Source organism: Diadema antillarum, unplaced genomic scaffold, assembly GCF_040938485.1.
Source record: "Diadema antillarum isolate AM-2024a unplaced genomic scaffold, OU_Dant_1.0 seq00000156_RagTag, whole genome shotgun sequence".
In the NCBI taxonomy this organism is placed as follows: domain Eukaryota; kingdom Metazoa; phylum Echinodermata; class Echinoidea; order Diadematoida; family Diadematidae; genus Diadema; species Diadema antillarum.
This window is the reverse complement of record NW_027271228.1, coordinates 3,718-28,273: the sequence shown is the minus strand read 5'-3', so window position 1 is coordinate 28,273 and position 24,556 is coordinate 3,718. Positions and strand designations below refer to the sequence as shown.

Genomic DNA, 24,556 nt, shown 5'->3' with positions numbered 1-24,556 from the left:
CAGGAATAAGAAGGAGAGCATTGCCAGTTTGCCGGTGCTGACAATGTGCTATTTGGCAGTGAGTTACAACGGGGAGGTGAGACTACCTCCCTGGTCAGCCTGCTGACTGGATCATTGAGAAAGCAGCTGTCGTATTACGTAAGAGCATGATAAGGATATCTGCCTGTGGAAGACCATTCAAAGTGAACTCAATTTTCTCTATCCTTTCTAAAGTTTTCAATTTTATATTCTATTGAGAAATTCTATGGTCATCCATTTTACATTTCGAACGAAAAAAATCGACCCGTACATAACGAAAATACAGGAATAAGAAGGAGAGCATTGCCAGTTTGCCGGTGCTGACAATGTGCTATTTGGCAGTGAGTTACAACGGGGAGGTGAGACTACCTCCCTGGTTACAATCAGCCTGCTGACTGGATCATTGAGAAAGAGAGAGAGAGGGAGAGAGAGAGAGGGGGGGGGGGGGAGAGCGAGGGGGAGAGAGGGAGGGAGAGGGGGGAGAGATGGGGGAGGGAGAAGGGGAGAGCAAAATGGAATGACAATAGTTCCGGTCACTACAGTACAGGCATGCTCTGTCTGCATACGCTGAATGTCTACACTCACACACACACACGTACACACACACACGCACCATGGAGCTACATGGCCCATGCCAAAACCAAAACAATCTCCTCCTCTCGCGGTGCCCCCCCCCCCCCTCCTGTGGCGCTGTGGCGATGACTGATGCTTAGATTAGGCCAGGGTCAAGAAACAGGTGTTTTATATCTTTGACTTTAAGTCATTGATTGCCAAGATATGCACTGGCATTATTTCCCAGTTGTATTCCTAACAGAACTCTGCAGTGATCCTCACGACTGCTACTTCATTGCTACAGCACACATGTGTGCAACCTTGATAGCTGCAAATAAAGCAAAGGTCAGCACAGATGGATAACATGGGTACCTGCCATGGTTTGGCATACTGGTACTCATTTTTTACTACGTGATACTCATTTTGGATTACATGATAGGAGACACAACCAACATTTCGATGGATAGTCTTCCCAAGGAGCGAATACTGGAGCCACAGTTTTGTAATGACAGGGGACTAGGAATGAGTTTGCGATCGATTTACAATGCACAGTCTCAACAGTGCCATTCATTTGAAAGCAATATGCAGTAAAATGCACAGACTTCAAAGTAGAAATAAATACCAACAGCTGGGAGTGTATTGCTTTTGCTACTGACAAGTATGGTTTAATTCATATACATCTAAGCTCAGATTTAATATATTGGAAAAGCAAGCAATACAGAATATCACATTACCACTGCCATTTTTAAAGTCTTTGGATGTCCTTTTGTACTATGTAGCAGATAAATGGACTATCAAGATACAATTAGTCTTTATAACTTTATTTTAAAGTCAGATACCATGCTGTTTAACACAACAGCAGAGTTAGAGTAAATAGAGTTAAAGAAGTTTTATGAAAGTCAAATGTTACAAAATTTAGTAATTATCATGCTTCTACGGCATACACAAAACACTGAAAGAGGTGATGAGGTCATCATCTCACATCTTTTCTATTGGTTTGTATGCAGAAATACAAGAAATCATGTCTTGGTTAAAAATTTAGCACCTGCAGTCTCTTTTCCCCTTTTATGTCACTATTGCTGAATTATTGGGATAAAACATTTTTTATTCTCATTGATTTCACACCAAAGGAAGAACAGTTTAGTACAGTACAGTTCAGTGGGAAACTGATGAGGCAGTAAAATCACAACCTTTGACTATCATCAGTCACTGATTATTGAAAACACAGAAAATTATAAAATTCTGTAACTTTGTAATTCAGGGTCTGATTTTACTGTATTTGTCACAGCCATCTTGAACATGGTGTGGAATTGGACATAATAATTATGTACCGATACTTTTTAATCCCTGCACATTGCACCATTGCACCAATGATTAATTTATCACCAATAAGTAGAGGATCAGCAACTGCTTCATAAAGAGTATACATGACATTGTGTACCCTAATAATGTTCATAATTATTTCTCACTGTGGGAAATATACATTTGCAAGTTTTAACGAATGTCATATTTAAAGAAAAAAAAAATGTTGTGGCAAGGTATTTTCTTACATGTTATTGTATTCCACATATTTTCTATTAAAAATGTGTGTCCACAAAATGACTTACATACTAAGGTTATTTAGATACAAAGTTTTCAAAGTTGAATGTTTGTATGCATTTTGCCGCAGAGAGAATATCGGGCCTTTCCATTTTCCTTATCCATGATAATACACTGCTGGCTCTCTTTCAGATACACTGTACACTGCACTTCTGATTGAGCCAGTTGTTGGTTGATATGACTATGCTCTTTGCATGATAATATTGCAACATGAACACAAATGGTGATTTTACAGAGTCAGCCTGATGGCAACGTGGACAAGAAGGAAGTTTAGTGTGGGGCTGAGAAGGGTTCAGATCAATACAAAACCATGATTTAAGGAATATTGAACTATTTACGACATCAACACCATATGGTAGCTAGCACAATATCAAAGGCATGTTCTTACATGCAGGTATGTACATCACTGAAAGCACTCGGAGATAACACAAAGGCGCATACGTATGATGCTGTAAGTACTGAAAAGAAATGTCTCTTCATGAAATGTTAGAGATTTCAGGCTTGTGTCATCCACCATGCAAGTTGACCATCCTTAAAAATGAAATCCCTCTGACAAATCAAATGTACAGCTGTACATTTTTTTCCATAAAAAGTAGTTTTCAGCAGTGTACAAAAATGTTGACACAATGTTGACACAAATATTTAATGTGTTGACTGGAAAATCATACCTTGCTTTATGTGAGAGTCCAGTGAATGTATATGAATATACATTTCACTGCAGTCCACCAGTAGTTATTGTTATCAAAGGTTATGTGTTGATGGTATTTTTTGTGTATTTTGTGGGTTAAATGTTAATGTTTTGCTATACAACATGTTTAGCTTACCTATGCCCAGGAGTGACATGCATCCATAAGGTTAAGCTCCCACTCTATGCAACATGTGTAATTCTTCCAGAGAATAATATGCACTTGTAAGATGTGATAGGATGTAATCACATAGATTTGCATGAATTACAGACCTGTACAGCTGCAATGTGGTTCTGGAACCACATTCAAGCAGTAATTTGCTAAAGCTACTCTGCTCAAGGAATGATGGTCTTGCATTGTTTCTTTCTTGCCCTGTGGGTATGTATGGTATGTACTTGTACAAATGTTAGCTAGTCTCAAAACTTTGGTTGTCAACAGAATAAAATCTAATGCATTTCACAGTCTGACATTAATTGCCATACAGACAACAGAACACCACTTTATATTAAATGGGTTAGTCAAATACAGGTTAGTGATTGGCTGAACACAGTCACGTGATGGAGGTACATTCGTTATGTTCACCCATGGGCGAACATTCTTGTGAATGTTCTCCCATGGGAAAACATTTTCATGTAACAAATGACAGAAGGTCTAGGACCGCGCGCGCACAGTGAATTTGGCTCTGCATGCACGATCGAGCGACGCGAGCGATCGAGTGCGTTGTGCTGGCTGGTGTGGTGGTTTACGTTGACGTATTTGACTAACCCATATAATATAACAGATGATGACTTTAGTTGTCGAGAACATGTACCAAACGTTCCACCCTCAGGGTTTGAAATGCTATTTCGGGAGGCTATAAGTCCCTCGCCTTCGTCTCGGGACTTATAACCTCCCTCAATAGCATTTCAAACCCTTCGGGTGGAACATTCGGTATGTTCTGTCCCCCGCCAGTCATCATCTATATAATAGTTGTTGTTTTTTAACATTGGTTTCCTCTGTTTTGGCCCTTACTGTTACATTTCAGAGTATTATCTTTACAAATGCAACTGATAATGCCATTTTTCTTTTTGCAAGTATTCAACACGTCTGCTTACAGGGTTATCAACAAAAATTAGTTTCACAAAGCTCACTGGAATTCAAAACAATAAACAAAAGTTGAACATAAAACAACCCCTCAAAAAAAAAAAAAAATCCCTGTGCAAGTGAATGTTCTGTTATTGTTGCTGAGCTTTGTGTGTTGGACAGTATACCCCGTAAACCACACTGTATTGTATTGGGTATTTTGCCATCATCTCCAAGGCAAGAGCCTCAGCAAGCAAAATGTTTCTAAGGGTACATTTCACTGAGGATAAACAGGTTAAAAAAAATGCCATGCTGCAAGTATGTTACCATTATGCCATGTACCTCATGTTTCCTACCCTTGATAGCAATAAAACAGAGAGCAGTCTAGACTCTAATTTTGATGATGCTTGGAAGGAAAATACATTATCTGATATGCACAGGTTATACATGTAGCTCAAAATATGAAAACTGAGTGTGCAACAGCAGATGTTGACAAATACCTGCTGTGTGAGCAGTTACATGTGTGATGTATACAGTGGAAATACTACAATATTATTTTCATTTTTTAGGTTTTCAGTGCAACAAAATATAAAGCTGGTCATGAGATGCATGTTATGAACATACTTAAATACTGTGGACAATCTAGAAAGTAGGTTTATTTTGACGTACATGTACCGGATATGGTTTAAAAATAACTCTGAATGAGTTTTAATTCTAATAGTGCTTTGGTGTTTTGTAAATATATCAGTACTAAGTGTATATTGAGATTAAGATTTGCATGTGTATTCATATCTCTTGTGAAGTCGATCTGAAAGATTAACTTATATGTACAAATAAAGTGCATAAATATCACAACACTATACAGATATTGTCAGTTTGTTCCGTGTTCATCTTTATGTATGATAAGCCCTACATCCAAGAAACGTCCAGCCTAAATCCAATGCCTGTTTAGTAAATGGTATGTTGCTGTGCCTTTCATATTGCATGTTAAAAGCAAGTTTAATGAAAAAAGAGAAACTACATAATGTAACACTACAGGCATATAGCAGGAATACAACTTTCCTTCCTACAAGTGGACCTCGCATTGACAATAAGCAGCTCACCATGGGTCATATCTTTTCGAGTGTTGGAACTACAAAATACTTCATTGATGAGGATTCATAGATTTTACATGTCAAAGTGCTTAATGCATTTATTCATTAGCCAGCACTGTGCATAAAGTTTGCACTTGAAAAACAAGTGACTAATACAGGCAACATGAAATCTAAAATCTTCCACTGTGAGAAAACTTTTGCATGAAATGGCAATATGAAAACATATTCATCACATTCTCTTATTTGTAACTGTCACTCTTGACTGAGCACAATGCATCACAAGCATTCCACAGAGTGAATTTGGCCCATTATCAGCCATATCAACTATAAACAGAACTGAAAGTACATGAGGTGAAGATGTTTCCTTTTTTTTTTTCAACAGAGATACAGTAACGCTTTTATATTGTAAGTCCCAAATCTGTGTGTGAATTAAATATTTGTAAATAATCAAATTAGACAGCTGTGCCATAATAATGTGTTTGTTACGAAATGCTACATCCCATAAGACTAATTCTGTAATATATCACAATTCATGGATGTTTCTTTTCCTACAGCCTTAGTAATGAACCATTTCATTCACCTGCGCCCTCCAATTACATTTCTAAGTCCAGAATTCACTTAGTTGTTGCTACATGTTGTAGGAAGGGCAAGCCTCGTTAAGCCTTGTGGTTGTGAAAAGGTAACTTTTGTGAACAAAGCATGCATAAAATTTGAATACATTACCGAATAGAGATTCATTGGATTGCTTGCTACACAGAGACAGTTGGCAAACACCTGCACACTTGAAGACCAAGAAAAAATTCACATACTGTACGTTTTCTGAGTGTTATGAGTCCATAACCAGCACAAAGGAATCATGCACATTTATAAAGTTTTTAAAACACAAGACAGTGTCTCTTGTGTAGCCTGGCACATGAACTAAGAAAACTACATAATATGTGACCCTGCATTACAACAATAACAAAAAGTTGCCAGACATGGATGTGTAGTTAAGGGTGGATTTTAAAAGAGCTGACTTTCAAGCTTTAAAATGATATATTTAACTCAATTCAAATCTACACTCCTTACCAATCTAAATATTGGAAAGAGAGCACACACTCTGAAATACTGTGTACTGAGAAGAAAGAGTATCTGAAGTATAATATGGTCCATTGAAGCACTTGGTCTTACCAAGCTGTTCTAGCTGTGCAATGAATGGGACAAAAAACAGGATGTAAAATGCCTTAGCAACATCAATTAAGAGATGACAAAATTAAACTGAAATTAAGCAAAGACCATGGCACATGAAGAGTTAAATGCTGAAACAAAACAAAGCAGCTGCGTTGGTTTACCCTGGTGTGCACAAAATGCTTTGAATGCATTATCTCTGTGAACTGGAAACCCCACTCACCAAATTACCAGGTAATTCATTATAACAAGGTTATTGGATCCAGCCAATCTACCTTGTATTCTGGACCATCGTTTCCACACCCCAGGAACACGCCCACTAATGTAAACTGTATGAACATTTATACCACACAATAGTAATGATGAACAGGAAATGGGAAAGTACATGTACAAAGGGGAACAGGAAAGCACTAAGAGTATTGCACACACACACACAAATGTTATTTTCAACACATCAAATGCTTTAGATTCGCAAATAATCCTGTTGTGCAGAAAGGACTTACTTTTCATTGTGTCCTTGTCCACTAACCCAATGGGAGCTCAGATAATATGAAGTACACACGTATATGGCACTAATCACTGTGAATAGTCACTTTACAGAACTAGATTACTACAAGCGTGCAGTGATAATGCAAATTATATTTAGGATCAAAAATTTATCGTCTAGTAATTGGTTAAAAGAGCTTCACATGACTAGGTATTTTCAGCTATATCAGAATGTTGGCATGTTTGACTCCATGCATGGAATACTATTTGCAAAATGATGTCACTTCTATGATGTACATGATGACATTTGGCAAATAGAAAATAGTGTACTATTTGCAAAACGATGTCACAAAGCAATTCTGAAATTGTGCACAGCTTTTTACCATCACTATGTGAACTGTAACAATTTCTAACATTTAACGTCACAAAGCAGTTCTGACATCGTGCACTACTGCTTCTTAGGTCAGTGTAGGGTTCCTTCACAGCAGCGCATCTACCACATGACTTCTCGCCTCACATTTTTTTTTCCCCTTCTTTTGTTCAAATTTTTGATCCAAAATATACAACAAATATACTTTGCTAATTTCAAGTTTCTGTTAAAAACTATAGGCTTTGGTGCCTCCAAAAAGAATTATTCTGTGAGGGGCACACCTTCGAAGTGAATAGTTCTTATGGAGTCACCTCTGCCATAGTTTTAACCAGAAACTCTCAAGCCAAAGTATATTTGTATACTATTACTAAAGAGAGTGTTCACTCAACAGTAGTCTGCTGGTTTTGAAATGGTGGTGTGTGATTCTTCCCACTGCTTGGTTCAGAGCTTAAAATTTTCTTTGTTATGTCTGCACAAATTTTTCTTTGTAGTTTTCTCTTTTTTTGCCCAAAATTTATCTCTCAATAAAAGAACTTCCAATTTTCATAGGTTAACAAGTAATGGTTTATGGGCACCTGATGATTTACTGTAAAAGTGGATATGTTCGCGCGACTAATTTTTCGCGCTTGGCCAGACGAAAAGAGTTTCACATGTTTTCAATTCCGCGGAATCAAGACATCAACCACTGGAACATACGGCATGCAAAAATATTCGCGTGCTGTTATTTTCGCACTTGTTTTTGGTTGTGCAAAATGTGTGAAAATTTCAACACCGCGAAAATTTCCACTTTTACAGTACCTCATCATATACAGATTCTCATATCCAACCTCACTATAATGGGACTCCCCTGAATTACAGGAGCCACAGCTTGTACGAGTTGAAGATTGCTTTGATAGGCACCTGTGCATGATATCACATCAAGAACATGCTGAGGAGCACAGCATATAGACGTCCAACAACTTAAGATAAATGCAACTGCAATGGTAATAACCATAATCCCAAAGCTATCAGAGTGCTGCAATAGTGTAGATACAATTGTAATGGTTAAGCTGCTTCTAAAGTTTCATATTAAAGAAGACTTTGCATTCATTGGTTAACCACACAAATGCAAGAGAGGGAGAGAGAGAGCAGAAAAAAAAAGGAAAGGAACGGAACAAAAGCAAGAAATTATACAGGATTAATCTAATAGGTGAACACTTTCGGGATGAACACACACACAAAAAAAATTATAATATGTGACCGCCCAGCTCAAACCCCACAAAAAGTAGGCCAACATTAATTTCCACTTTTTGACATAAAAAGAGTAAGCTGTAAGCTTGAAAATGATACATGACTTACATTACATTGATTAACATTAGAGAGAGTTAGGAGGTGCAGTTTCATAGAAAAGGGAGAAGTCACTCAGGCATGCTGTACAGAAGAATCAACAGAAATATTCTATTTCCAATAGAAAGCAGGACTTGTCAAAAAACATATAGTCCAGACAAACTGCTATAGAATACCTCAATCTTGGTTTGTTTGAAGCTACCAATGTTTCACAATCTGGGACTTTTGTAGGTTTCAAGCTGGACGGTCACATATATGAGATATAACACAGCATTGCTTCATCTAAGTGGAACCAAAATGAATGGTCACATAGAGGTCTCATTACATACAGTAATTGAGCTGAGATAGTACTGGTCAGATTGCCACTGGTGATGTTCTCTTCACTCCAGCAAAGGTCAACCTCCATAGAACTTGGGTTTGATTACAAGAGAGTCAGCATCTGGAAAATCAAATACATGAAAATATTGCCAAAACTAGAAATGTCTTTATGGCAACTGGTATGCCTCCACCATATCTCACAGTTTTTCCAGTAGGTCTACAGAACTTCTTGTGAGATGATGTGAGATGACCATTTCACATAATTGGCCCAAAAAGAATTGAAATGAGATGTTTGTCACTAATGTGTTGGGTGTTTACTTTCCTAGAACTAATGTGTGTTTCATTTGGATGGATGGCTAAATTAAGGGAGCATTGCCAAGTACATTGTATTCAGAAATATAAGCATTTTCATGAGACCCATGACCCTTACACTTTGACCCAATGGCCCACAATTCTTCAAATGATCACTAACTGGTAAAATCTATGGCCCAAAACTTTTCCTTCAGGCATTGCATAGACTTATGGGGGAAATTGTGAAATTTGATGGATTTGACCTTCACCTTTGGCATTTGACCTTGAGAATGTGCACCCAAAAGCTGGTAGATACAACTATATTCACTCATACATGCATATGCCATGTTTCATTGGGAAAGGGGGCGCGTGCCCCCCCCCCCCCCATTTTTTTTTTGCAACCCCCCCCCCCCCCCCCCCCCATCATCTATCATTAAACATTACAGAGTGTGTGTTTAGTTTTGTTTTTAAATTTTACTGGTTGTCACAAGTAGAGGTGAAAACTGCATTCATTTTTTTCTTCTTCTTTAGGAAAATATTATTGGCAGTACAACTTTGTAACAGCAGCTGTACAGGTGTTACGCATACTTACTGTATTAGACAATGCCGGATGTGCAAACTCTTTACAAATGTTCCTCTCACTAAAACGCATCTAAAGAAGACATGCAAATTAAGTGTTTGCTATAATTACAGCGGAATTTCAATGCTGTAGGTCAGTTTGTCAATGGGCTTGACACATGTACTGGGTATCCATTATACCTTTTGTGCATTGTACAGCATATGTCCAGCAAAGTTCATAGGTATGTGCCATGCCCCAAGTGATAGGTCAAGCAAGGCTTACACTGACTGTATTATATTTGTCAACGGGCACTTCGTTCTTCGCTTTCATCCACACAACATCTGATTTTGGTTGCTGATATTCAGTTGCCCCCAAGTTGCATATAAATCGTCCTTCAAACTTATATCTGTCTGCCATCGCAAGTAATGGTGGTTGTAATCTTATTTGTCAAGCCATGCTTTGAAGCCAAGATTCTTGCAATCTCTGTCATTTACAACTGGAGTTGTGAGTTCAGCTCGAATGAAAAAGTCACGCACAGTGGTAAGTTCAACATGAATTTTGTAAGACTTTGACAGTATCTTAAATATAACTGCTTTTAAGGCAGTAAGCATGGTTATGAATTGATAATGACCAGTTTATGTATTTATCAATTATACGTTTGGTTATAATTCCTGTATTGATACTCTGTGATATTTTGTTTAGAAGACTGGATGGGTTTATTCACACACTGATATTCTAATCAGCTTTTAAACGAAGCCAATTTGATGAATTGGTGACGGTTTTTAGAGTGTAAATCTATCTAAATGTACATGGACTGAATGGTGACTGTGTGTGCATGTGTGTGCATGTGGATTATTAATGTGAATGTAGAAGAAACTTACAGGGTCATGAAATGAAGAATAAAGTTATGGAAGAACTCTTGGTTAAGTAGCAGTAATTGTTCGGATCAAACTCAAAGTCGCTTTTTACCTAAAAAATGTCACACCAGAGACAATTGGGGCCTCATCCATGAACTTTTATTCCAAGTTATAGTGCATTTGTATATATGCCTGCATGCAAGAGTGTAGTGGTCCCTGAGTACATAATAACCAGGTTACATTTTTTCAATTCATTTAAAAATCCCTACGATTTAATATACGTGCTCAGTCTGGAGGTTTGTAAAACCTGCGCGACGTTCGGAATTGTATATTTATTTTCAACAATATTCCTGTTCGACAAAGTATGAGTACTGCACAGGAAAGAACAATGCAGTAAACAGTTGTTTGCAACCCCATTTTCAGTGTGTAAGTCCATTTGTTCTGTTGACTATCCAAGCAATCAGTTTTCCTTTTTATTTAAATCATTGTCGGCCCTCACCAGGGCTGTGACACTGGTGTTGTCCTGAATCAAAGAAACATTCATTATATGTTTTATTGATTATGGTATGTTGCATAACTCACATTGCTGGTGAATGAGGTAGTTCAGGATGAGTCCAAAGAAAGGTCTCTTCTCATCATCTTCCATCTCAGGCTCTTCTCCATCCTGGCTGGCCACATCATCTCTACTTGACTCATGCTTGCTAGTTACCTGTGGTTCATAATACCTGTATAAATTATATTATATAAGTCCAGTTAGCTATGCCTATGCAAATGAATATTCGCATGCATTAGTCTGTAAGAATGTCTGTGTAGCTGACATTAGGAAGTAGAAAATATCTTTTGTCAGAGCACATTGCTAGTTCACGAAAATTAGATGGTGCCCCATATGGAGGGCTACAATTTCTTGCAGTGGGCACTTTTCATTCCCTGCGGGCAAAACTGGCTTATATACCTAACCAAACTGAATTGCATCTGCATACTAGAAAACTGCAGAAAGTGTTTTGTTTTATTTTCTTTCTTTTTTTATCTTGAGGCAATCTTGCGGGCATCTAAATTCCTGTGTTTCTCTAAGGCTTTCATCCCACTGCTTTCCTACATGACAAGTAGGCTGCAAACAATATTATGTTATGCCATTCTCTCTAAAATAAGTTTTTGATTCAAGAGGTAATAATCCTGTTCACATGTATACATCACACACAGGCAAGCAAAGAACATGGCAAACAATACAACTGTGACAGTATACATGGCTACAAAAGCATGAAACTTGTAGGCTAGACTACCAAATTGACAGTTGTGTCAAAATTAAATACCGCATTAAGTGCTCCTGGGGTACTATTACATGAGATGTCATCTTCAGCAATCACAATACCACACTCACACAAAATGTACACACACAGACACACAATAGGCTGTGTTAAAATGTGCCTTAAACTGGCGGCTATTATGAGTCCAACTTTGTCAGATTCATACTTCCACCATAGCTTACGCAGCATCAACCACACACAGCTGTATCCGCTGTTTTATCCCATTGAGGAGGAGTCCAGAGCGTACTCGGGCAAGTGTCTATAGATGGGAAATGCATGTCGTAGCAAAATCAGCCCATCCTTAATGAGTTAATGTGGCCATGGCCAGCTGGTAGACTGTGCTCTCTCTGGCCAGATGAAGCACTGACACTTTCGCTCCTAAAATGAAAAAGCTGTATTGGCCAACTATTGATGGAACTCTATCCGCTGTGAAGGTCATCTCATAACCCATTTATACACAACATCTGGCCAAGGAGCGTTCTTGAAGTGCGACTTATGCCCCTCCGAGACTGTTCATTCAGAAAATCACCACTCCATGAGACCACTCGCAAAGTGGCTGAGAGGGGCATAACTATCACAGTGATGTTCAAGTGTGCAGGAACTTCTAACATACAAACTGTATGCACAATGCACACCACATTCTACTTCATGAGCGCTCTAAAAATTTGTGATCATTTATACAGAGTTTAGAGCGCTTCAGGAGTGCTCCTGAGCCTAGCCTCAAGAAGGGCAAACTTTAGAGCACTCACGGGCCAAATTGTCTGTTCATTCAGAAGTCAGAGAGGTTAAGGAGTGCTTCTGGAGTGCTCTTAAAGCCCTGTATAATTGGGGTATTAGGTCTTGTAATTACAAAAAAAAAAGGAGACTGAAAAAGAGACAGCACCAGACTCCTGACTTCTCACATAATTTTGATTACAATCATGTATGAGGTCAAAGCTGTGTCCTTGGACATCACCTCTTCACTCACATACCAGTTCTTGTATTTGTGTTTCCAAACACAAACTCAAATGAACACTATAGCCATATTGAAGTAATTATGCTACAATAATCAATAATCAATAATCTTGCTGGTGGAGGTCTGTGCTCTCCAAGTGCTTTTCTAGTTTTGTGTTATCATAATTTCCATCAGTTATTACTGCTGAAAAGACCAAATCAATTTCAACTCACCATCCAAGATGTGCACGACAATGAGGGCAAGAGATGATCTTCCACGAATAGCCCTCAAACCATGTATCTTGTTCATACAGCTAAATGAGAGGTAAAGACAAAGATACACTGTTTATCATGATTAGAATAATTGACTTGGGTAATTAACTTTTGTCACACAGCTGCATCTTTCTTGACACTTCCTTAAATGTTGAATTTAAAAGTTTTCTACAGTTAGACTTCATTTTCCTGCCAGTACCCATTATCAACACCCCTTTATGAAAAACTGAGGCAAACTTTGCATCAGCAATTTGTGCAGCAGAATTGGCAATATTCCTCAGGCAAATACTAAAAACTACTAGTACTTTGTCCAAAGAAGCCTATTTCCTTCAAAAAATGAGGATCTTATATCTCATCATGACAAAAGATATTAATCAAGTACAGAAATTTGTTGGATAATATTCCAATTTATTTTACCTTCTGTATTGAACAAATTACATTCCTTACCTGTGGTTGCTTTGTGACATGAGCCTTTGAAGTTGTGATAACCTCAAAACTTCTCCCTGCACGAAACAAATTTAGAGTGGCTAGGAATTAGCGTGCACTCCAAACCTCCAATTCAACGAGCTGTGCTGCATATGAAGCCTTGCTGTATGACTATGAGTAATTTAACCATATTTGCAACTCTGAAACACAGTACATATATGTAGCATAAAAAAAGGGGGGGGGGAAGCAGCTAGTAGTACTATCCAAGGTAGGACTTCACTGCACTGTCTGTTGAAAAGGGATATAATCATTCTTCATTCAATCACTATGACTCTTGATTGCAAAAAATTTACCCATTCATGAAATTGTCCTTCAAGTCCCAGTTTATTAAATATTACACTGGCAAGATACAGTCTGAGAGCATTTCAAGAATGGTGAATAATCATTTAGTGTCTTTTGTTAATTTATTAAAGGCAAAGCGACTCAAGGTTCAATTCCTGCACAATAGAGAGGTTCATTTAATTTTGAGAGATAAGAGAAAATCAGTCAATACACAAGTAAAAGTTTTATATTTGTCGGTGGATTCGCCCATGGTAATGCTAAATTACATTAAAAGTTGTCTTTGGCTCCCAGAACAGGTGTCCCTTTCAAGGTTTACAATTTAAATCACCTTCCTAGTGGCTGCTCAATCTATACTCAAGCTTTATATGAGAAATCCCTTGAGTCAGTGAATTTGCACTCCATTTATTCATTGTTTGAAGGAGTAGTTTGCTACAAGGCATACCATGTGGGTTTCTAAGCAGCTGAATAAGAACATTCTCCTTGCCAAGGATGGTGTCATTCCTCTGCCCCAGGGCCTGTGGACTGGACACCCTCACAAAATCTGTTGATGCTGCCACCTCATGGCCACATGTACGGCAGAGAAGATGCTCTGGTTGAAAAAGACAAATAGTTATTAACTAGCAGGACAGTAAATGGAATGTTGAAAAATACATAGGAATCTACATGTTCTGCATTCAAGTGTGAGATAGAGTAAGGACCTCATGATCATGTGGATGTTTGTGGAAGTGTGGGCTTTCATGAAAATAGGGCGTTGATTGCTATTGTACACCAGGGCAATATATTTCCATTCGAAGCTTCTTTTTTTTCATAACTGAAAAGATCAATTGGGACCTAGCATCAAAAAAACCAACACAAAATCAGCAAACATGGGATTTTTAGTTGAGGGTATTATCTGAAAGAGCAGATTTCACACTTTAAAGGGACTGTACAGTACTGGTTGAAGTAGGGATTCATGTTTCGAACATTCCTAAGTGAGACAATGAAAAGCCTCTTATAATATATGCAAGAGCATGTAATTCTAAGAAGGATTCAACGTTTGTTTGATGAAAATTGGTTTTTAAATGGCTGAGATATCCAAAAAAGTGCTAATAATAAAAGGCGACATGCCCCGACTTTATTAGTATCTCTTTGTTTCACTTTGTTTTTGGATATCTCAGCCATTTCAAAACCGATTTTCATCGGATAAACTTTTGATACCCCATAGAACTGCATGCTCTTTGACATCTCATAGAGTGGTTTCTGAATATCTCTCAAAACGTTAAAAGCTAAATCTTCACCTCGACCAGAACTGTACACACCCTTTAAAATGATGCACAACTCAATTCAAATGGACCCTCCTATTAAACCTACCTATATCTTGAAAAGAATGCATACACTCTTAAGAGTGTACTGAAAAAAGAGGCTCTGAAGTATGGGGTACAGGGTATTTTTAAGTGTCTAATCTCACCAAGCTGTGCTCTGTGCATTGAGTGGGACACAAAAAAAAACCAGGATGTAACAACAACAATGAAGGGATTATCAGATTAAGCTGAAATTCAGCATGCTCTATCAACACATTCTATCCACAATACCAACTTTCAGAGCAGTAGCATCATTCTCTAAGTTATTTGAGCTGGAAGTGAAAAGTGTGAGATTGGTTTTTAAAGAATTAATAGAGGCCTCTACAACAAACTTAATCACACTTTTATATTTCAAAAAAGTGTTCTAGAAAAACTGCTAAACACAAAATTTTCCATTTGTTTTATGATTCCAAATTTTAGAGTAATGTAGAAGAACTGCTCTTTCAAAAAATATGAAAACTCAAGATTGACTAGGTTGACCTGTTTCACCTACTTTGAGTCCTAATGTAAAATCAGGGCGTGTGACTTTTTGATTTTGTGATGATGGTCACAATTACATCACACTTCTCTAGGAATACATGTACATGTGTATTGTACATGTTGTTGCTGTTTTTCCTAATTACTGTAAAACAAGAAAGTTTCGCCTGCATGGAACCTTCACAAATTATGCAAGGATTCACAAAAGATTTTTTTTTTTCAATGCTACTTCAGGGTCTTAAAATATAACATCTTAGCTCTATTTTACAGAAATCCCCATTCGATTTGGTTAAGCGGTCACAGAGAAATGGGAATTGTAGTAAAGCATGTCATGAGTCTGATTCTTCCAAGTTTAGCACTTCGATGATTTTGTATGTGAACAATAGACAGAACTTGGACAAAAGAGATTCCCGACATCCTCTACAAAATTCCTCATTTCTCTTTGACCACTAAAGCAAATCGAATGGGGTTTTCTGTAAGATGTGGGCAATGAGTTATAGTTTCATACCCTGAATTTGTATTTAGATTGATGCAATATTTTTAAAGATATCATTGCGTAGGGCCCTGTTGTAATTTTTTGGGGGACATACGGTATAAGGAACTCTTTCCAGGAGCACCCCCGGGTTAGGTGAATTACTAACTGCGACCAGCCCGAACATGAACTCCCACAGTATAACTGTGTTACGGAGCGCCCCGGGGTTCGTGAATTACATGGAAATGAGTGACTCAGTGCTACTTCTTCTTCTTCTTCTTCAAAATAACAGAAGTCTACTCCTCAACTAACTGCGAAACACAGCCCGAACGCCCAACACGAACAGTACCTGGTGCAAAACTGTGTATGATTGAGGGTACCACCTATCAGCACCCCAAGGATTGGCAACTTGTTTATTCAATAAGTTCGCCTCAGTTTTGCCTCAAATATGCCGTAAATACTGCAGTTTTAAATCCCGTGACCATTCTGTTGATTCCGAATCTCCGTTGTAAAATATGCCATTTTAGTGTGTGCGATGCGTTTTCTTCGCCCAGCTTATAAAGCTCACAATTGGCACCCCCTCTCTCCATAGGTAATACACGTAAATTTCACAGTCATGCGTCCTTACACTACAGGAATAAGTAAAGAGCAGATGTGTAATTGAACAGAGTTTAGTTTGGTTTGTTAGTTTGTTTATGTTTGTTTTTTGTCTCTTCGTTTCTAATATTTTCATAGCTAATAAATGACGCTTATCCCACGCGTACCTGGCTTTTTGTTCTATACACAAACAGCCATGATACGCAGGGTGCCGATGTCAGGGTACCCTGCGATACGTGGTACCCTTAGGCCTTACCATACAAGGACAAGGAGTGCCCCGGGGTTACTCCTCAATGTTCCATCATCAGGAACCAAACGAGCTTCTTAATTCTTCTTCTTTGCTTGAATTCCTCCACTGGCTCCAGTCAGGAGAACTGCCAAAGTTGCAGCAAGTTGTCTAAAATCATATTTTAATATGTTTTTAACGAATACTAGAACTTTATCAGTTTATCACTTTAGACAGTTTGTGTCCATGCAATGCAAATACGGACTACGGTGATATACGATACATCCAGTGTATAATTTATCCAACCTACAGCCTAAATGCAAATGCTCTGCAGGAAGTAGGTGCCTAACGTTACATGAAATCCTACGGCTACGGCTGAATTGCCTAATTGCCGTGGTTTTTACTACTAGCTCACTACCAATCTCATTATCAAATCAAACAAAAGTCACCTTCAAATTCATCATCTGAAGAAACTGTGTAATTAATCATGAAAGAAGACAGGCATAAGAAATACCAGATCTGACACATTGTCAGAGAGGCACATTCGGCACGTCGTCTGCTACTCCTCGTCTCCCGACTCTTCGTGGCCATGTTCTTTTTAACCATGTACGTCGGACGCACAATAGAGGGCGCACAACTACTTTAATAGGAGTCGATTATTAGTAACTGATAGGAGTCGATTACTGAATGCACTGTTCCTGCTGAAAGTACAGCTTGGCTTGATTTGTAATTGTGTTTTGTTGAATCGTGGATTCTGTAATACATGTGATTCGATGTATCATGAAATTGTATTGAATATGGAATCAATAAAATATTATGGAAAAACAAAAAAAAATATCCTAATACACGTAATCCTATAACAGTCAAAGCGATTTTTTTTTTCTCCCCACTACTCATTACTGTAAGCTCGTTGATTGCAGTCAAATAAGTACAATAGAGTACAGTGCGTATTCCGAACTGGCCAGGGAGGTGTCTCTGACTTGTAATTTATAAATGATTTAGCCGATAGGGGATGGCATATTATTGGATGAGGTGAGGATTCAGCCTTTAACTTTTTTGCAAGAGTAAGAAACCATTATTTTGATAAAATGTTAAAAAACATGATTATCACAATTCTAAGAGGAATTCAGAGTTCATTTGGTGAAATTAGTGTAGAAATGGCTGAGATATCTAAAAAAAAAAAAAAAAAAAAAACCAAGGTGGGCCCATCGGTAAAACACCGATCATGAAAAAGTAGGTCCCACCTTTTATTAGAATTGCTTTGCTTTGGATATCTCATCCATTTCAAAACCAATTTCCACCAAATTAATTAATTTTTGAATTCCTCGAAGAATTATATATTTTTCATATTTCATAACAGGTTTCTCATTAACGAAAGCAAGAGAATGTTAAGTAAAGGGGTGAAGGTTAAGGTGTGATATGAGTTCTTCAATATTTGTCTCCCTCTAAATTATTCTAATTAAATTTGATTAATTCCTAAATTCTTTTAATAGTTTAATTCTTTAGTATATAAATTTAATTTAATTATTCTAATAAGAAATTGAGCTGAAGCCTTTTTCTTTCTTTCCTTCTTTTTTTTTATGTCAGCCGATGAAACCTGGAAGTGGCACGAGAAACAAAACAAAAAATGCACGGGGCCTTTTATTGATTGTTTTGCTTTGTTTTGTTTTGTTTTTTGGGCTTGTCAGCTGATGAAACCCGGAAGTTGAACCAGAAATATTCTTTGCGCCCCCCCCCCCCCCGCCCCCCTTTACGGAATTCCTGGATCTGCCACTGATCAACAACCCATGTTGGAAACCTGTAGCACACCGATAAGGGGTATGGGCATGGGCGTAAATCCGGGGGAAGGGGGATGCATCCCCCTCCCCCTTGAAATGGGGGAGGGGGGATGGCCTGTACAATCATCCCCCCTGAAATTTGAGGGGAAAAATGGAGGAAGCAGAAATGTGATTGTATCAATTTTGGCATATAGCATGACGTTCGTACGCCCGCCTTCAGACAGGTAACAGAGCTGAACAGTATTCTATCTTGTAGGATAATGTATACATAATTTTCTCAAGCGCTCGCTCGCTTCGCTCGCTCGCGAAGAAATCGACATTAGGTATCGTCCAGACGTTGACAACGTCAAATAGTACAGGCCTACATGTAAACATGCTATGACGCGAGCAACTCGGGACCATCTGGAAATTATGTACGAAAACAAACAAACAAACAAACAATATGTAACAAAAACTATACCGCCAAAGACTTGAACCCCCCTCCATTTCCTGAATCATTCCTGAAATGATAATGACTCTGATGACTCAGTCAGGATACAACATCTATGAGCATACCCAGGGATGATCAGGGGCGTCGAATCTATCGGGGGGGGGGGGGGGGAGGAGGGGCGGGGCAAATGCCCCTTTGCTCGTAAAAAGATATGATGATTTCTTCATATCGAATGTAAACTCTTCACGATAATTAAGCCATTAAGCGCAGCTGCGGCGCATTCGATCCATCGAACTTGCAGTAGCCACAAACATGGCGCATTTCTTAACTTGAAAGGGGCATTTTCCCCGCCCCTACGGAAATGTTGGGGGCAGACAAATCATTGTCCCTCAAGCAATTCCCGAGATGAGGACAAATCTCGAACTTTCTTTATGGAAAGTTGTCCAGATACCGCCAGAACTATGCACCGGATCGTTGAATTGCAATCATAAACATGCAAAAGCTCCGCTACTGGGTACCTAGACTTTGTACACTTTTGAGATTGACCTATTTCCTTATATTTTATCAAAGAGTGTGCAGCAGATCTTTCACTTACAAAAGCTCCCTCATAGATTATGCAGAGGCGTTGATGGGGGGGGGGGGGGATGGTTCCCTCATAAAAGTATTGGGGACAAACATATCATTTTGCTCCTCCTCGTAACTCCCGAGATGTGGAAATGTTCTTACTTTTTTGATAGAAAACTGTCTAAATATTTCACCCAAAGATGGCTGAATTTCACTGAAGAGGGGGATAGGCCTAACCCCTTCCATACCCTCCCCATTCAGTCCTTTCTACTTAATACACTTTAGATTGAGAGATTTTAAAATGTTTCATCCAAAGTGTGCACCAGGTCTGTTACTTCAGTATGAAAAATGCAAAAGTTCCGTGGGTGGGAGGAGATATCTAGATACTTTCAATTAACGGAGGGTTCCCCCCCCCCCCAAAAAAAAAAAAAAATAATAATAATAATAAAAATAAAATAGTCTACACTTCTGGGATTGAAATTTTCCAAGATTACATCATAAATGTGTTTACGAGATATTTTCATCTAAATTCTAAAAATGCAAAAACACCCTCGTATGCAGGGGCGTCGATCCTGGAGGACGGGGGGCGCGGACGGGGGGAGGGGGAGGGGCAAACATATCATTTTGATCCCCAATGATTCCCAAAATGTGGAAAATTTTCTTGCGTTTTTTTGATAGAAAACTGTCCAAATATCTTATCCAAAGTGTGCACCAGATTGCAGAATTTCAATCCTGAAAATGAAAAAAAAAAATCTCTCTCGCGTGGGAGGGGGATACCCCCTCCCCCTTTCTGTCCTTTTCCTTTTTTCTTCTTAGATTGACAGATTCCCAAATGTTTTATCTTAAGTGTGACCAGGTCTGTCACTTCAGTTACAAAAAAGAACACAAAATATCCACCGCGGGTGGGATTGGATATCTTCTTTCAATCAACCCTTTCCCTGCTTTGTTTCCCATTAAAAACTTTAGTATACATTTCGGGGACAGCTTTCCGAATTTTCCATCAAAACTTTTCATTTGTACTTGTATTCTAAGAATGCAAAAGCCCACTCGTATGCAGAGACGTCGATCCTGGAGGACTGGGGGGGGGGGGGCAAACATGTCATTTTGTCCCCCAATAATTCCCAAAATGAGGAAAATTTCCTTGCAAAATGCAAAATCTCTTGTGCTTGGGAGGGGGATACCCCCTCCCAAACCCTCCCCCTCTGTGCCCCTTTCCCTATAGCCTTAGCACACTTTTAAGATTTACAAAAAATTCTGAATAATTCTGAGTGCACAAGAACCAGCACTTCTATTCCGAAAACTCGAAAGTTCCTTCATGTATACAAGAGGAATATCCCCTTTTAATCAACCCTTTCCTCGCTCAATTCCCCCATCACAGATCAATTTTCCCCCCAAATATTCCATCAAATATGCGTATACGAGATATCTCAATTTCAACTTTAAAAAGGCAAAAGCTCCCTCGTACGGGAAGGGTGGTGTTAGCACTCGCCCACGCCTTCTCCCTGCTCGCCCGTCCCCTCCCCACCCCCCCCCCCCCCCCGCCCCCATGCATACAAGTAGACTGTGGCTACACTTTGAATATAGACAGTTTTCCAAATATGCCACAAAATGTGTGCACCAAAACGTTTAAATGCAATCAGAAAATACAGAATCTCCCTCGTGTTATAGGAAGGGGGAATATAAAGGGCTTATCCCCTCCCACCTTCTCTGATTGACAAATTTCCAGATATTCCAACAAAAGTGTGCATCAGATTGTTTAATTTCAGTTCAACCTCCCATTGCTTGGTCCCCTCGACTTAGTACACTTTGGGGAATGACAATTTCCGAATTTACCACAAAAAGTGTGCTTCAGATCGCTTTATTTCAATTCTAATAACGCAAAAGCTCCGTCGAGTGGGAGGGGGAATCCCCCTCCAACGCCCTCCCCCTACGCTCTACCTCACTAGACTTTGTACATAATAACACAGAGATGATGCACACTGGGAATAAGAGCTAAATTCCATGATTTTAACACTTCCCTGAAAAAGCCCTATTTATTTCTTCAATTATTTTTTTTTGGGGGGGGGGGGTGCTGGAAAAAATTCTAAGTATTGCACCAAAAGTTTGCACCAGATTGCTGAATTTCAGGTCTGAAAATGCAAAATCACCATCTTGTCGGAGGAGAAATGCCCCTTTCTACACCCTCGTGTGCTTGCTTTTTCTGTTTGAATTGCTTAACAGACAGCATTCATGATAATTATTCATCGTAAAAATTAATACAATGAGTTTATTTAAATAATACCATTTTAGAGGAAAATTGTTCATTGTAATCTACATCAAAATATTCTTCTACCTTAAACAAGTGGGACTGTTTCAAGTCGATAAAACACGCAAACATGCATCAAATTGCACCATTTACAACATCAAAATGCAAAAAGTTCTCACCGTGGGAGGGGGGACACCCACCCCCCCCCCCCCCCCCCCCATCGCTCGCTCCGCTCGCTCGGGCTCGTTGATGACATTCAGTGGAAGAATTAATACATAAAGAAGTTTATTTAAATGATACCTTTTTAAGCAAATTGCTCAATAATAATCTACATTAAAATATTCTGCTACCTTAAACAAGTGAAACTGTTAAGTCGACAAAACACGCAAAAACACGCATCAAATTGCACCATTTACAACATCAAAATGCAAAAAGTTCTCACGTGGGAGGGGGAACATTCCCCTCCCACACCCTCCTCCTCCCTCGCTCGCTCCGCTCGCTCGGGTTCGGTTGCGTTCATGATATTAACAGTGTAAGAATTGATACAAGAAGTTTATTTAAATGATACCTTTTTAGAGCCAAATTGTTTTTTAATAATTGACGTCAAAATATATTGCTACCTTAAACAAGTGGGACTGTTTCAAGTCGACAAAACATGCAAAAACACGCATCAAATTGCACCATTTACAACATCAAAATGCAAAAAGTTCTCACCATGGGAGGGGAACATACCCCTCCCACACCCTCCCCCTCCCCCTCCCTTGCTCGCTCCGCTCGCTCGGGTTCGGTCGCGTTCATGACATTCAGCGTAAAGATTAATACAAGAAGTTTATTCAAATGATACAATTTTAGGCAAATTGTTCAATAATAATCTACATCAAAATATATTGCTACCTTAAACAAGTAGGACTGTTTCAAGTCGACAAAACGCGCAAAAACATGCATAAAATCGCACCATGTACAACATCAAAATGCAAAAAGTTCTCACCGTGGGAGGGGGAAACTCCCCTCCCACACCCTCCCCCCCCCTCCCCCTCGCTCGCTTCGCTCCCTCGCATCTAACCGCTCCCCCTAAGATCAAATCATGTCTACGCCGGTGATAGGCCCCACTATTTAGTAGGCCTTCACAGTGATGTCGCACAGGCGGAGCAAGAGCTGAGATACCACGATTTAGTCATTCAATTATCTATGAATATTTCTCTCTTTTTTTACTTGTTTTTTGATAGGAAAAAAATCCAAAATTTCACTCAAAAGTGTGCACCAGATCGCTGAATTTCAGGTCTGAAAATGCAAAATCTTCGTCTTGTGGGAGGGTCGATACCCCCCTGATCCCACACCCTCGCACAGATATTCCAACTCCCAAGTCCCTCCCCCACCCACTATCATTAAAACGGAACAATGCCCCTGGGATGATTGCTTTATTGACTTAAATCAAGAAAATTGAAAAATACAATAGCTACAGGAAAATATCTACTACGTTATTACATACAAAGAAATAGAGATCCATATTACCATTTTATTGAATTTATTAGGGCATTATTCAGGGCTGCGCTACGTTTTTAAAAGGGGGGGGGGGTCAAAATCTCCTGTCAGTCAAGAAGAAAGAAAATCAAAAGACAAGAGAAACAACAACAAAAAAGTCTTCATACCTTTTTCAGGTCTGATTTTCCGCTGAAAGTCGGCTGACAAGCAAAAAACAACAACAAAACAAACAAAAACAAGAACAAAAAATGTTCATACTTTTGCTGCCACTTCCCTCCCACTTTATATTTCATGCAAAAGAGTGGGACATTCGATCACTGTAAAGTGTGTGTGTGTGGGGGGGGGGGAGGGGGGCACCAAGCTTCTCTCTCCCCCCCCCCCCCCCCCCCCCCCCCCAAAAAAAAAAAAGGCTGCGCCGGTCCGGTTATGGGCTTGTAATCGTGGTAATGGTGATTATCGCCGATCATCCCCCCTCCCCCCCCCCCCCCCCCCCACTCCGCAGTACGGATTTACGCCGTTGGTATCAATCATCAACCTAGACATGACAGAAATGGTTTACATAACACGTCAATATAGATCACTGTCCGACTGCATGCTATCTTTCAAAATGGTATCAGCGACAATCCATTCATCTACAAACATCACCACATCATCCTTTGATATACAGCACATCACTGTATCTCAATGTAACTGTTGGTGCTTGACTGTGTTTTCACTTTTTGTTTGTCCGACTGTAAATAGGGTAAAACAATCGTCAACTCTGCAGTGTAGAGACATTTTGCCACTTGGATTTTTTTCTCTGTAAAATCCATGTTGTTCATTGCCTGCAACCTTCCCAGAACCCTTTCTTTCTTGTTGTTGAAACAGTCACCTAAATGCATAAGTATACCTGTATTTTGTGCTGCTTGATGCCTTATTCATCTCTTCATATTGAGAATATGTTATTTGCTAAAGCTGCTCAAAATTTGTCAATACTGATTAATTCAAAAACCTCCTAGCTAATGTTATTAAATATACAGGTGTATTTACATCACTTAAACGACAAGTCCACCTTCATATACATAAGGATTGAGAGAATGCAGCAATATTAGTAGAACACATCAGTGAAAGTTTGAGGAAAATTGGTCAATCCGTTCAAAAGTTACGAATATTTTAAGTATCTGCGCAGTCACTGCTGGAAGAGAAGACTACTACAGTGTATGATGTCACATGCGTACAACTATATAAGGAAAATAAAAAGAGAATTTCACAAAACTTTACTTTTTGAATAAAGTGCACATTT

At 39.0% G+C, this 24,556-nt stretch overlaps 1 protein-coding gene across 1 annotated transcript; it reads right to left on the bottom strand.

Annotated features, from left to right (window-relative positions):
* Positions 1-8,559: 8,559 nt before the first annotated feature.
* Positions 8,560-17,309, bottom strand: LOC139727838 (uncharacterized). The gene is made up of 6 exons (XM_071638810.1): positions 17,225-17,309; positions 14,106-14,252; positions 13,343-13,398; positions 12,857-12,936; positions 10,968-11,110; positions 8,560-8,799 (listed from the first exon to the last, which is right to left on the bottom strand). Exons 1-6 carry the CDS (start codon positions 17,301-17,303, stop codon positions 8,756-8,758), a joined length of 549 nt encoding a protein of 182 aa, XP_071494911.1. The 5' UTR covers positions 17,304-17,309; the 3' UTR covers positions 8,560-8,755.
* Positions 17,310-24,556: the final 7,247 nt, after the last annotated feature.